The sequence below is a fragment of the Gopherus flavomarginatus genome, chromosome 3, assembly GCF_025201925.1.
Source record: "Gopherus flavomarginatus isolate rGopFla2 chromosome 3, rGopFla2.mat.asm, whole genome shotgun sequence".
NCBI classification, from domain to species: Eukaryota; Metazoa; Chordata; order Testudines; family Testudinidae; genus Gopherus; species Gopherus flavomarginatus.
In genome coordinates this window covers 240,984,798-241,000,154 of record NC_066619.1, presented here as the reverse complement: position 1 = coordinate 241,000,154, position 15,357 = coordinate 240,984,798, and the positions used below count along the sequence as shown (strand labels likewise).

The following is a 15,357-nucleotide window of genomic DNA, read 5'->3' as shown; positions in this document are numbered from 1 at the left end:
CTAAGCAAGCCCTTCAGGAACCAGGATGTGACTAGATATGAGAACACAGAGTAGGTGCCCCCTGGTGGGTGGAACACACTGATGGTTGCTAGGTGGACCCTAAGGTAGCTGAGAGAGACCCCCAAGGATTTTAAAGAGAATAGGTAGTCTACCACAACTGGCATCCCAGATCACAGAAGGAAAAGTCCCTATTGACCACACCAGATTGCAAACCTCTTCCATTCTGTGTAAGATGGCAGCATTCTTCCTACTGCGACTCAGTAGAGCCCTGAGAAGGCATTTCTAGGTTCAAAATCCATCCAAATACTATACCCTCATGTGTAGAGTGGATGAGTTGGGATGGCGAATCCTGCTGTAATCCTGTGCCAAGAGGTCTTGAACCAGGGAAGGCCAGGCTGATAGCTACAACGGTGTGGGTTACCAGAGCTGAGAGGCCCAAACCAGCCATATGAAAATAACCTGCGCCTTGTCCTTCCTGATCTTCCTTAGTAACCACGGAAACAAAGGGATTAGGGGAAACACACATCTCAGGATCACTGACCATTGCATGAAGAAGGTGTCACTCAGAGAGCCCGGTTGCAAACACTACTTCTGAGCACGACTCCTTTCACTTTTAGTTCACAATGGGAGAAACAAGCCTGTAATCACATAACCACAAAGGTCCCACTTGTCCTCTCTGGAGAAAGATCTCCTGATCTCCTGAGTCTGCCAGGGTGTTCTGAAGCCCTCGGAGATGGATGGCAATCAGGGCAATTTGCAGAGGTTTGCACAAGTTCCAGAGAGTGATGGCCTCTGTGCAGATTTGCAGGAAATATACCCCTCCCCTGCTTGCTGATGTAGTAGACTGCTATCATGTTATAGACAATACCTATAAAAGATATTACCTCACCCACCATGTCTCTCTGCCATCATGTTGTTTAACAGCACGTGGACTGACTGGCCATGAAGTGAGGAGGCAACAGGTGGCAGGTCAATTCCAGCAAATTGAGGTCAAGTGTAGAGGACAATGTTCCTTGGGCCACTTGCCCCCCTACCCCCCAACATACTAGGGATGTGTTTGTGGTCACAATCCTGGTTATGAGCAAGAAACTGAACAAGGTCCTCTTCCCACCCCACCCACTCACCTTTTTTCTGACCACCCACCAGCCCAGGGAGCCCAAAACCTTTGAGGAATTGAAACTAGAAAGTGGAGGCTGTGTCCGTCCAGAGCATAAACAGACTGTAGCCACATTTGCAGGTATCTGAGGTGGAGCCTTGTAAATGGGGTCCCATGACTACTTGCAGGAATATTACCCAACAGGGCCAGGCAAGACCACATGGACATCCTGGGGCTCATCCAGATTTGCTGTATAAGCCTGTCAATGGCTAAGAAACTGTTGTCTGGTAGGTATACCCTTGGTGACATCACATCCAGCCTTGCTCCAATAAACTTTACAGTTTGTTTGAATACCAGGATGGACTTGTCCTGTTTCACTCTGAGACCCAATCTCTCATACAGGTCCAGAAGTTTTAGTTAGGAAGTGAGGGTGTGTCTTGTCATGACAGAACACTGTGTAAAGTGGGTGAGGGCCACTAGCTCCCCTGTTCTCATGGCCAAAATGATGGCTATGAAGAACAAGAGCTAAAGGGACAAATGAAGGTGGGAAGTTTCCCATAGGTTCAAATAGGCGTTTCCTCGGAGCACTGAGCACTAAGTTGAGGTCTCATGGTGGAGTAGGTTCCTTGACAGGAAGAGAAAGGTTGAACAGACCTTTAATAAACCTTGCAGTGGTAGAGTGAGTCAAGTCTGAAAATCCCTTGATGGCGGGATGAATGGCTGTTAGAGCAGCTAGGTGAACCTTGATTGAGCTCATTGATAATCCTGCAGTTTTTAAATGTAGTGAGTAACTGAGAATGTGTGTGTCAGGCAGGACTTGAGAGGAGGCATAGATCAATGGTTATCGAGACATGGGCACCAGCTCTGGGAACGACACCTATCTCAGCCACTACAGTGCTATGAGGATGGCTACTTATATCTCCCGTTTCAATTTGTTTAGGACTTTAGGCAGTGAAGACATCCAAGGATAAGTGTATAGCAATACATGAGGCCAAGGGAAGACTAGGGCCTCACCAGTTGAGTTGCAGTCGTACTCTTCCCCTTGAACTGAACTGTCCACACTTTGTATTAGATTTCTTTGCAACACCATACGTCTCCAGATTACCCAAAAAAAGACACATCCTTTGGAATTCCTTGTTGTTTTGCTCAGCAGACATTTCTACCTGCAGGAGCTGGTCTGCCACTGTGTTCTGAAGTCCTTGAAATAAACCGCTGAGACCTGTATGGGGCGTGATATGCACCAGTTTTACAGTGTTACAGATAAGGACTGGGATCTTGCTCCTCCTTGTTGATTGATATAATATATTGCTGCGCTGCTGTCGAGCATTATTCTGATTGGGTGACCCCTGATGTGGGGTAGAAAGTGCTCATAAGCAGCAAGAACCACTCTCCGCTCTAGTATGTTGATGTGGAGGATCACCTCCTGAAGGGTCCATTTGCCTTGAGCTGTGAAGATCTGAAATTGTGCGCCCAAGCCTACCAGTCTTTAGTGATGATCCTTGTGGGAAGAGCCTGCAAGAATGGAACTCCCTCACATACTTTTTGTGGCTCCTTCCACCAACTTAGAGAATCAAGGACCCTCGGAGGTATGGACATCTGCTTTGATAAACTGTGCTTGTTGAGGGTGTAGATGGTTCTCAGCCAGGCCTGAAGACATTGGAATGTATCTTGCTAAGGGTGTCATAAATGTACAAGCTGCCCTACGGCCCAGGAATTGCAATCGGGTCCTTGCAGTGGTTGGCAGGCTCTGTTGTACTGTAGAAATGAGATTGGATATTAAAGCAAACCTTTCCATAGGTAAGTATGCTCTGGCAGTGAAGGAGTCCAGAGTAGCCCTGATGAAGTCTCCAAGTTGAGTGGACATGCGTGCACACTCTTCTTTATTCAGGAAGAGGCCTAGGGAACAGAACAGTGAAATGGCTGTGTGAGTTGTTATCTACACCTCAAGAAATGAGTGATCTTTCAGACCAATCATCCAAGTATTCCCATCTGGCGAAGATGGGCTGAGACTGCCAAGAGGACTTTGGTAAAAGACTCTTGGGACAGTGAAGAGGCCAAAGGGCAGAATGTGATACTGGTAGCAGTCCTTACCCACTACAAAAAGTAGGAAACAACCGTGGAGAGGTGGGTGGCTATATGAAAACAAACATCCTGAAGGTCAAGGGAGACAAACCAATCTCCTGAATCCAGGGAGGGAATTATTGCTGCTAGGGTTATCTTTCTGAACTGTTGAGGGTGGACAAAACTGTTTAAAGTCCCATGATCCAGAACCGGTTTCCATCCTCCATTTTCATTTGGGACCAAGAAGTACCAGAAACTGAACCCTTTCCTGACAAAGTCCAGTGGAACAGATTCAATCGCCCCCAGGCTTGGGAGGGATTCTTATCTCTTGCCTCAAGACACCCTCATGAGAGCAATCCCTAAAAATGGACAGGGAGAGGGTGGTATGAAGCTCCTCAACTGCATGGCATAACCCTTCGACAACTCCAGAATAATCTGTCTCAGGTTATGAGCTCCCAGGGACGCAGAAAATGGGAGAGATGATCCCCATAAAGGTGGAGGGGAGATAGGTACAGAGCAGGATCTGGAGCAAGAGAGAGCTCATGACCCTAAACCAACAAGTCAAAAAGGTTGTTTTGAGGATGTTGGCGATTTGGATGTCACTGCAGAGTTTATGGCCCTTTCTTAGCATACCTGAGCTTCTTTTGGGAAAGTTCAGCCAATCAGGTGGACTTGTAGAGGACTGGGTGAGAACATTGCACTGACTGTAATCTATTGTATTTTTTCTTTGACGCAGATGCTTACATGCAAAGGTTGTAGTGTCGCCCAGGAGTCCTCAAGTGAATGAAGGTATCAGTCTGTAGCAACACTGAACAATTTGGATCCCTCAAAGGAGAGGTCCCAAATAGTTTTATACCTCCCACTGGAGGTCAGAAAGACTGCAGACAAAAAGCTTGGTGCATTACCAGTTCCATAGCCATGGAACATGCAGCTGTACAGGCTGCATCAAGTGAGGCCTGGAGAGATGCTTTGGAAATTGCCTGGGTGTCTGTTATGAGAGCTTGAAATTGTTCCCTCTGGTCCTGTAGCAGATCAGAAAAAATCAGAACTTCAAATAGTTTATAAAACAGTATTTTGCCATCACAGCAGTTAGTAACTGGCTATTATAAATTACAAGGAGGCCGAATAGCAGCTCTTGCAGCTCAGAAGATCTAGCTATTTCAGCTCTGTGTCTGATGGTGCTGAATGGGATCAATGTTGCCTCTTTTGCTCATTAACAAGTTCAACCACTGGGATTTAGGTGTTGGGTAGTAGAAAAAATACTCCAAGCAGAATACAGTATTTTTTGTCAGTCTGTTTACACATAGGTAGTATAGTGGTTGAGGACTGATACTGGTTGATACCATACAGACTGGGGCCAGTAACATCATTGACAGCCAAGGCAATTTTGCCCTGAGGTGATACATAGAGGATGTCCAACAAGTCATGTTGGAGTTCCTGGATCAACTCTAACAGAATTTGCAAGGTTTCTGCTATCTGTTTTTTAAGATCTTGAAATTGTCAGTGTAAGATGGTGCAGGAGGCATAACAACTGCATCTGGCAAGGAGAAGGATTTGCACCAAGGTGGTGTTTCTTCTTCCTCTGCTTGCTTTTGTTCCTCTGCAGTTACTCCTGTGAAGCTGTTGCTTTTGACATGTCCTCTTAAGAGATGAATCCTGTAAAGCTGGTCACCACAAGGGGCCCCTGGGTTCCAATAAGCCCACTGAGATGGAAAGAGGAACGAGGAAGGACCACAGGGTTGTCCTTACCAGAGTTGCAGGGTGTGTGTCCTGCAGGGGCTTTCTCAGGGTGCACTGCAAGTAGGGGAGCCTTGTATGGACATCTCAGTCAGATGAGGTGTCACTCCCATGTCCATCCAAGGGGAAAACAGTGCAGTACTAGTGGTTGAGTGGGTACCGGAGGTCAAGTCTTGGTTAGATGGTATCAGAGGATATGTTGGAAATTCCTCTTGGTACCCTCAATGGATTTGTGAGAAACCAGTGACAGTGTTGGTACCAGACAGTACATCAATTCTGGAAGGTAAGTCTGTACTAGTGGGGAGTCTCTCTCAGTAACCTGGAGCAAAGATGACTCAGGTTTTTCAAGGATCTGAAGATCCTTATGGCAAAGGCGACTAGATGGTACCGAGGATTCCAAACACTGACTCTCAGGAGTTAGTATGTTGGGTGTTACTGGAGTGCGATCCCTTTACCTGTCTCTGCTGGCAGAGGAAGGTGGTACCGATGACTATTTCAGTTTAACCTTAAAGTCCTTGTGCTTCGGAGGCATTGGATCTGGTGCTGGCTTTGATGCCTCCATGGGTTAACAGACAGCTTCTTGGTACATTGTATAGTTTCCCTAGCCCGTGCCAGGGTCTCCGTACTGGAAGAGATGAGGACTTAGCAATAACCTGTGCACAGATGTGATGTCTCCTGAGATCCAGACCAAAAGGGTAACTTTCCCCTTCTCTTATCCTGTTCCAGGGAATGGGATCTCTTCTTTATTGGTGGTCTGGGAAGTTCTAAGGGGTCAGCAGCAGTAACAGTCCCCAAGAGCTCTATGAGTAACCAAATCAGATGCAGGGGCAGGGGAGAAGGGAGTGACTCAGACCCTGGAGATCTCAGAGAATGTTCCACATCAACAGGAGTTTTAGCCTGTCCTCCCTCAGTTTTTTAGATCTACTTTTAAATCCTGAGCAGATCTTACATTTGGAGGGGATATGAGTCTCTCCCAAGCAGCGGAGACAGCTCGAGCGTCCATCATGCAGAGAAAAGACCTGTGGCAGGTCTGACAGAGTTTGAAGCTTGGGGTCTTGGGTGTAACCCATAACTCAAGGACAGAGAAAAAACAAACGCCCAAATCAACCAAATGAAAGAAGGGAGTAAAGAAGAGGGAATTCCAATACTCAGTGCAAAGGAATACAAATATATTAAGCAAGAGAAGTACTTAGCTAACAGATGTTGTGACACACCATCTTAAGCCACAGTTGACAGAGAAGGAACTGGAGTGGCAGTGAGTCTACCACCCTCTTTCCCCATCCCCCTCGTATTAAAGCAAAGGAATATCCAGGGCACAAGCACAGACCTGTGGACATGGGTGACAAAAATCTCTGATCAAAAGTACACAGTGCACATACATAGAAACACAGAAGTGTAGAACTGGAAGGAACTTCAATAGTCATCTAGTCCAGTCCTCTGCATTCAAGGCAGGACTAAGTAATAACTAGACCATTCCTAACAGGTGCTTGTCTAATCTGTTCTTAAACACCTCCAATGAGGGCTGGTCTACACTTGGGGGTTCTAGGGGGAGAGCGATCTAAGATACGCATCTTCAGCTACGTGAATAGCATAGCTGAAGTCGAAGTATCTTAGATCGAGTTACCTACCGTCCTCACGGCACGGGATCGACGTCCGTGGCTTCCCCTGTCGACTCCGCTACTGCCGTTCGCGTTGGTGGAGTTCTGGAGTCGACAGGAGCACGTTCAGGGATCAATATATTGCGTCTAGATGAGACGCAATATATTGATCCTGGAGAAATCGATTGCTACCTGGCGATACGGCTGGTAGTGAAGACGTACGCTGACAGAGTTTCTACAACATCCCATGGTAATATGTTCCAGTGCTTAACTACCCTAACAGTTAGAAAGTTTTTCCTGATGTACAACCTAAACCTCTCTTGAGGCAATAGAAGCCCATTGCTTCTTGTCCTGAGGTGGAGCACCCAAAGGGACACTACTCAAAAAGAAACACTCTATTCTTGCTCTACAAACCTTGGCACTGGCTTATTTCTCTAGTGTTTCTTCAGCTATACACCATGTACCCCTCACTCCACATAAGCTGCATGACTAATTTCCCCATTGGTGTCCATCTCCTTGGGATTTCTTCCAGATGGCTCCCATATGCATTTATCTGTCATGCTACCACATTCTTCTTCGAGTCCTTCCTCAAAACTTTCTTCTTCTAAAAGAGACCTTTCCCTTGTTAGTCTCCTTCTCAGAGGAAAGTTAACACTCAACAACTTTATGTTGCATTAAACTGCATTAAGAAATAATCCAAAAGCGTAACTGTACAGGTGCATGCTAAAATTCTCTGTTCAGTCACAGTGCTATTGTCACCTACCATTCCCCATATTGTGTTAGATAATGTTAACAGACATTGTACAATCTAAATAGTAGTTAATTATATAACATTATCTGGTCCATATACAAGATGTTGGTTAATACTGTTAATTCCATATTAAGCAATGTACCTACATGTGCAAAGACTATGTAATTGTACAGTCTAATTGTAAATGACCCAAAATATGAATAAATAAAATATTTGCTCCCCTGCCCCCAAACCATATGAATACAGTAAACTTTTCAGTGAAATGTATGAGACAGGTTCTTACCTGCCTTACAAAGTGCTTACAACACTATTGGTGTTATATACATAATTAATATATTATTACAAAATATTGTGTGCCATAATGTTTTATAATAGCTGAAGTTGGAAAAAGTTGGTAAATATTGCTATCTTATTAAACAGAATGCAAAATCCTTCCCCTTAAAATCACGTTTCAGGTCTAAACTTCTGAAATTCAAAAGACTCCTTCAAAAATGAAATTTCTGAGTTTAATGAAGAACAAAATTCTACATTACATCATAACTCATGAATGCTAAATATAGAGCCAATTTGTATAATTTACAGATCTTCTAACACACCATCCAAGAAAATTCAGCAGCAACCTTTTTAGTGTCGAATTAGGTTTGCGCTTATAAAGTAGTATTGATATTCAAAATTCCTTTTCCTTAAGTCTTTCCCTCCCCGCTTAAAGGCACTTTTTGGGGGGTTTAAGATCTTTTGGGGTGCTTGGCTCCCTAATGTGAGGGGGAAACCAGAATGTGCCTCCATTCAGTTCCTCTCTTCTGCTTTTTTCCCCTCTGCTCATGCTTAGAGGGGAAATTTTGTTTTTGCTACTCTGGATAATTTCTCCCAGTGAGATCTTCCATCTGGCAAGCAGTCCTAGCAGCACAAAGGCTCCAGAAGAGATTAAGGAAACTGCAGTTCCAGCAGGAGGCTCCAGCAGGGCCCAGCTGCTGGTTCCAAGATTGTCTCCTCCAGCCAGGATTTTTCTTTATTCTGTTTAGGCATTGGTGTCCTGTTCATCACCACTATATTAGTATGCTGCCACCGGTTCCAGCAGTCCCTCCTGCCTAAACTTCTATATGGAACTATGACACCTGAGATCTTGGGGGAAGTCAGCTCTTACACAGGGTCAAGGGAATGTACCCATGTAGGTAACAAGAGGAATGGTAACCAGGCAGGATGCAGAAACACTTGTCTGATTTGAGCTACTGTAGGTGTAGAGCAGAGGTGGGCAAACTACGGCCCATGGGATCCTCCTGCCTGGCCCCTGAGCTCCTGGCTTGGCCCCTCCCTGGCAGCCACAGCTCACTGCATTGCTGGCGCAATACTCTGGGTGATGGGGCTGCAAGTTCTTGCCGGGCAGCACAGCTGCAGTCTGAGCTGGTGCTCTGGGCGGGCGTAGCTGAAGTGCTGCCAGCCACCAGTGCTCCAGGCAGCATGGTAAGGGGGCAGGGAATGGGAGGTTGAATAGAGGGCAGGGGGGAGTTCAGGGTGGTGGTCAAGGGGTGGGTGTGTGGATAGGGGTCGGAGCAGTCAGAGGGCGGGGAGCAGGGAGGTTGAATGGAGGCAGGATTTCCGGGGGGGGGAGGGGCAGTCAGGAAGGAGAAGGGGGATTGGATGGGGCAGCGGGGGACAGTCAGGCGCAGTGGTGTCGGAGGCAGTCAGGGAGAAGGGGTGGTTGGATGGGACACGGGTCACGGGAGGCAGTCAGGAATGAGAGGAGGGGTTGGATGGGGCAGTGAGGGGGTAGTCAGGGGACAGGGAGGGATGAATTGGGCAGGAGTTCCAGAAGGGCTGTCAGGGGACAATGAACAGAGGGGGTCAGATAGGGAGTGGGGGCCGGGCCATGCCTGGTTGTTTGGGGAGGCACAGGTTTCCCTAACCAGCCCCCCATACAATTTTGGAAACCCAATGTGACCCTCAAGCCAAAAAGTTTGCCCACCCCTGGTGTAGAGTCTGTTTGCATCAACTGGATCCATAGGGACTCCTGGTCACAACCAACAGCTGCAGTTTCTCTGCAGGTAGAAAATCTGAGGCCCCACTACAACTGACTGGTACACTATTTGCTACCTTAATGTGGGGTGCAATTGCAAAACTGTTCAGTGTCTTGTAGGCATTAGGGGATGCTTTAATGGATTAGACTAGTAAGTGCTGATGATAACACAGTGACTAACTCCTTTAGCATCTCTAGAAGTCACTGGAGGATGCAACTCTTTTTAATGATGGGAGAATTCAGGAGCAATCACATATAATCTTCATATTAAACAAATTTTGCTGTAATATTTACCATTTGCATTATGAAGACTGAAAATAGCTTTCGGGGAGAAAGGTGTGGAAGGGGAAAAGTATGTAACCAGAGGGGCAGGATTTTCCTGCTTCATCTCCCTTTTAGCAGGCGTTGGGATCTCTGCAGGCTGTTGCCGGTTGCTAACATACCAGATGTAGTTTATTAGATTCTGCTCTAAATATGAAGTAAATGTGAGCTTCCCTCTGTGGTAAGAAAGCTAAGGTCTGAGTCAGACAGGCCACCCTTAGAAAAGGGGCTTAGGCTGGAGATTAGATAATGATATTTTTGTATTACTCATTTTCTTAATAAAACCAAATTCCAAGATGTGGTGACTTTTTGACTGTTAACAAGAAATGGGTAATTTGTTGAAGCTGTTTGGGGACTCCATTACCATACAGTGTAAAAAAAAACTAATCTACAATGCTGTAGAATACCTTGAGAAGTTCAAGTCCTGCACGAATAGCAGTATCAGGACTTACACCCTCCTCTTCATCATCAGCTGTCCCCTCTATAGATTTATTCATCAGCTTTACTAGTGCGCTAAAATAAGAAACGTAAAATAAAGATATATGATTAAACTTGACTATCTGCATTAAAAGTGACACCATAGATTATTATGACAAAATATTTTCAGATTAGTTAGTTGCCAAAACTACATGAAGCTAGATTGGTCAGTTTTAAAATACTTTCACTTCCTGGTTCTCATGGACTAGTAAAAAGATGTTATGCTTATAGGTTCCTGACTTTGCTGGGGAATATTTTATTTAAAAAGCCATTTCAGTTAAATCAAAACAATATGAAAACACATATATAATAGTTTGGTAAATGATCCCACCCTTCCCTCAAGACACCTTTTCCCCAAAGCCTTTATTTTGGTGACAAACTGAGCTGGCAGTATTAGCTCAGTATGTAACTTCAGTTACATAATCAAGCTGCCAGGTAAGTCACAAAAGGAACCCCAAAATTCTACTCCGCAAACCCACAAAGATAAAGTAATTGATTCAATTATTAGGCAGCATTCTGTGTCCAGTGTTAGCCACATGGAAGTTACATATGCCTGTTATCCTCAAATAAGGCCTCCAAATAGTCAAGTTACTAATATTATCTTTTATATTAATGCTTCTAGAATTTGCACCACTAAGCCTTAAAACAAAAACAAAAAAACAAAAAAAAAAAGCAGAAATTCAGTCAAGTTTTCTAGACTGATGGAAATTAAGACAAGTATATAAACAATTTTTAAAAATGCAGATAGATACTTCTGTACCAGATGTAAATTAATATGGAAGATAATCCTAGTATAAACATCCACTTTAAAGTCAGTAATGGGTCAGTATGATCTTCCAGCCTACCTAATGGCTTCTGAGTCAATGTGCACCGGGGCAATTCTTTCCAAAAGAAATTTGACCATCTCCAGGAAAGGATTTGTTGGCTGCTTGGGATTTGCAAGCTTCCGGGCTATCTCCCGCTACAAAAAGAAATAAGTGTTATATTACAAGCAAATATCATTACACTAATTTTAATTATTTCTTAAGTATTATACAATTTGTATTTGTAGAAATAATGCTGAACAAAAGTCAATTCTACACAAACTAGCTTCACAGTTCATATAATCATTGAAAAGGATGGACTGTGGCTACCATGGACTTTTAATGGGAGTGATGTGAGTTAGGCATCTATGCACTTTTGTAATGCCACATAGGTTTCTATCTGCACCAGTAGGTGCCTAAATACCTTTATAAATCTGACCCAGTATCTTTTATGCAAATAACCAATGGCTTAAGTACTTCATCCAACTACCTAAGAAAAAACAGTTACTTACTGTGGCACTCTATACCTCAAAGAAACACCCTGGAACCCCATATTCTCCCGTCATATAATTATGATATATTTCATACAAAGTGTGCCATGTAAGATATCATACAAAAAGTCACAATCTGCTGAAACCCATCATTCTGTCAAAACATGTCTATCGTTAGTGTATATGAAATTAGGAGGTTTTGTTGTATGATTATTACTGAAATATATTTGCAAGTTTGAGAGTCTTCCAGTGCTAGATCTCCAGCAACAACAAAGGAGGTGATACTCTCTCAGGAGGGCATTAAACAACCCTTAATCAGCATGGGAGTGGTAAGCAAGGGACTTGAGCTTCACAAGCCTTACACAACAGGAGATTGCTCAACTCCATGCAGGGAGACTGGATGTCCTGATTTTATAAGAGCAGTCCCGATATTCAGGGCTTTTTCTTATATAGGTGCTTATTACCTCCCACCCCCGTCCCGATTTTTCACACTTGCTATCTTGTCACCCTAACTCCATGACTCAACAAAGCCAACCAGGACATGTTGGGGCTTATGTTTTCCAGGCACATGAACTGAGGCTATAAAATAGGGGACAGTGGCATCACGCTTTTGCCATTCTCCTCCCTACATAAGATGGGATGCTGGAAAACAAAGATTTGGACTGAGGATACTGGTCCAAAGCTTAAAGGGGAAGCCTGTGTACTGAGAACTGTAACCTACATGCAATATATAGTAGGGTGAGGAAAACTGCTTGATCCAAATATTGCCTAATCTAATAAGGTTTAAGATTTAGACTGCGTGCTTACCTTTTATTTTCTCTGGTAACTATCTCTGATCTTTTGCGCCTACCACTTATAATAATTTAAAATCTATCTTTCTGTAGTTAATAACTCTGTTTTATATTTTACCAAAAACAGTGTGTTTTGCTTGAAGGGTTTGGGAAATCTCAGCTCAGTTTACAAAGGCTAGTGTGCATTGTCTTCACATTGAGGAAGGGGCAGACTGGGTAATAAACTTACATTGGTCAGGTTTCAGACGGTATATTCCGGAGGTCCAAGGCTGGGGGCTTGGGAGATTCGCTGGTGCCTTTCTTTGTGTTATTCATGAGTGCCTCAGGGAGCGTTCACATAGTTTAGCTGAGTTTGGAGCTCCACATGCTGTTGTGCTAAGTGATAGTGCCTGGAAGGTTTCACTGCTTGTCACAAGCAAAGCATTGTGAGAGACAGCTCAGGCTGGAGAGTTAAGGGAGCACAAACAGATGGAAGTACAAGAAAACAATGCATATGTCCACACTGCAATTTAACACCAAAGGCTGTTCCATATCAGCTGACTTGGGCTCATGGAGCTCAGGCTGCATGGCTGTAAATTGCAGTATAGATGTTTGGGCTCAGGGACCCTTCTCCATCGTTGTGTCCCAGAGATCAGGCTTCAGCCTGAGCCAGATAGTCTACACAGCAATTTTATAGCCTGAGAACCCAAACAAGCTGACCTGGGCCAGTTGCAGGTGTTTAACTGCAGTGCAGACATACCCAAGGAGACAGTATTGCTCAGAATGGCAGGCAGTGGTCTCAGTACACCAGCTGCCTAACTGCTGTCAACTTTTTAGTAAGCATCACAGCAAAGAAGAATTTTAAGGAGGCATTTGAAGGAAGATAATGAGTTAGTTTTGCAGATGCTGCTGGGGAATTCCTTTAAAGTGTATGGGGCAGCATGGGAGAAAAAACAAAGGTGCTTGTTTGACTATTTAATTAATGGGACATGTAGGCTGGCATCTTGGGTCAACTGGAAGAGGAAGTTGACATCTTGACAGTGAATGAGAGGATAGATAGGGTGAGCACAGGCCATGAAAGGCACTAAAAGTGAAGAACAACAGCTTACGTTTGATGTGATAAAGACAAGGAGCCAGCAGAGGGATACAAGGATCCTAGTTTGGAGGGGGATCTTTAACTGGTGGGATAAGTACTGAGTAATCTCTTTAAAAATCTGGATATAGTCAGGTCAGAGAAAAAGCTTAATAAGATTACATGGAGGGAGGAAAGTGGCATGCTGAAACTGATGAAAGGTGGACTTTAATGGAACTGAACAAAATATAATCAAGGATTTTAGGTATAGGAGGCTCCAATGGGTCACGAGTGTGCTAGGCTGTCCACATTTAAGAATTCTATCAAACTCTTTCTACAACACTCTCGCACCAGCATCAACTTCCTGCAAACTATAATCAGCTTCAACAATGGAACCCTACGGATATAGGAGTGGTATTAGAATCATGTTTATCTTGGTGTTCTGATATCCCTTGTCTTGGTGAGGAGCAGCATCAGTTTTCAGTGCTGGCATTGTAGCCAGTACCGAGATAGTTTTTGCTGGTCTCAGATCCTTGTCCAACGGTGTCACAGTTCCTCTGCTGGTACTGCCCTTAGGTGCTGCATGCTGACTAACAGGGTCACTGGCTGATTAGGACTTAGAAGTGACTAGCTCAATTTTGGAGATTGATGCCTATTCTCCAGGGTCTGAAGTTCCTCTCCCTGACTGCTTAAGAAGGTAAAACTTCTGCTAAGGATCCCTGGATTTACGTATTCTTGTAGAAAAAAGTACAGCAAACCAAGCAGCAGTCCAGCACGTCTCTCATCTTTATGTAGCCTTTATAATAGTCTGTCAGAGGAATAAGTTTGTTACACGATGGACAGAGTTTGAAGCCTAAGGGCTTCAAATACACCACTTTAGGTTAATTTGTTAGGAAATTAACCTTAACTGCCTAATTGGAGGAGGAAATTGCAAAAAGAAAAATGTCACTGATGGCAGTAAGAAGGAACTGAGGGTTGGTTGTAGCCATTCTGCTTTTAATGCTCTCAGGTAGGGGAAGGACACAAGGACATGCCTGGTGCATGGGAGGCTAAACAAACAATGCTATTCAAAGAGTCTGATCTTGCACACAAGCTGAATGAGCACCTGGAGTGAGATCCACACAGACATATGCTCTCCTGATGAAATACTATCACAGCAGAGTCCAGTGGAGACACTTAAGTTTGATTCCTCTCTTGCAACAAGAGATAGGGGACAGAGAATAGGATGTTCTTCTGAGGGTCCTACGCTCTGGAACTTGATCTCTACTTTGTCTGACATAGCCTGAATTTGTTGATCTTCATATTTCACTGTAAAGTCTGAGGCTTTATTTGCGGGAAGACGGTGTTTTTATGAGGGAATAATTTTTTTGGTTGAGTAGGAATGTTTTTTTAAATTATTATTTAATTTATTTATTTATTTTTGCTGAAGTGGTATATACTGGCTGGTATGTTAATTTTCCAGGGCTGGTAGGTGATATTTCTGTGACTAAATTTAAATTACTGTTAGGATTGTAAGTTTAAGTACTATCAGTGAGCCTAGAGCTTGTGAGCATATAGCCATTCTCTTATACTTTAAATCAAGATAAATAAAATGTACACTTGAAACAGAATTGGCCAAAGTGTAGTCTACAGCAGAGGTTGGCAACCTATGGCACGCGTGCCAAAGACGGCACACGAGCCAATTTTTAATGACACACTGCGGCCGCCGCTGGCCCCGCTCAGCCCGCTGCTGAACCCTGGGTCTGCAGGCTGAGTGGGTCGACAGCCAGGACCCTGGCAGCATGCCATTAAAAATCCTGCCTGGCCCAGCCCTCTCTTCTCCGCCCCGCACTCACCACTCTCTCTGGTGGGGGCAGAAGAAAGCTTGGTCCTGCCAGCTGCTGCTGTAGGGCAGGCTCCGCTGGCAGCCAAGCTTCCCCTTCCCCCGCGTCTTCCCCCAGCGTGCTGCGTCATGCCCTGCCTCCTCTTCCTCCCTGCCGCCGATGGCCCTTGTGAGGGAAGGGAGAAGAGGAGCCCCAGAGCCCTCGCTGCTCAGACCAGGAAGGAGGCGGAGAAGAGGCAGGAGCGGGGCCCTTGGGAAGGGGAGTGGAATCAGGGCCTATCACTCCAGCCTCCTGCCGTGAGCCGCTCAAGGCAGAGGGCTGGGAGCACCCCCACGATCCCAGC

General features: G+C 44.7%; 1 protein-coding gene across 4 annotated transcripts in view; it reads right to left on the bottom strand.

The window, feature by feature from the left end:
- The window catches only part of PDS5A (PDS5 cohesin associated factor A), a 173,020-nt gene that overhangs the window by 44,258 nt on the left and 113,405 nt on the right, over positions 1–15,357 (bottom strand). For all 4 annotated transcript variants that reach the window (XM_050947361.1, XM_050947358.1, XM_050947359.1 and 1 more), the window contains 2 exons: positions 10,901–11,016; positions 9,986–10,091 (listed from right to left, as the gene is read on the bottom strand). In XM_050947361.1, the coding sequence (XP_050803318.1) occupies positions 9,986–10,091; positions 10,901–11,016 (222 nt within the window). The remainder of the gene's footprint in view (positions 1–9,985; positions 10,092–10,900; positions 11,017–15,357) is intronic.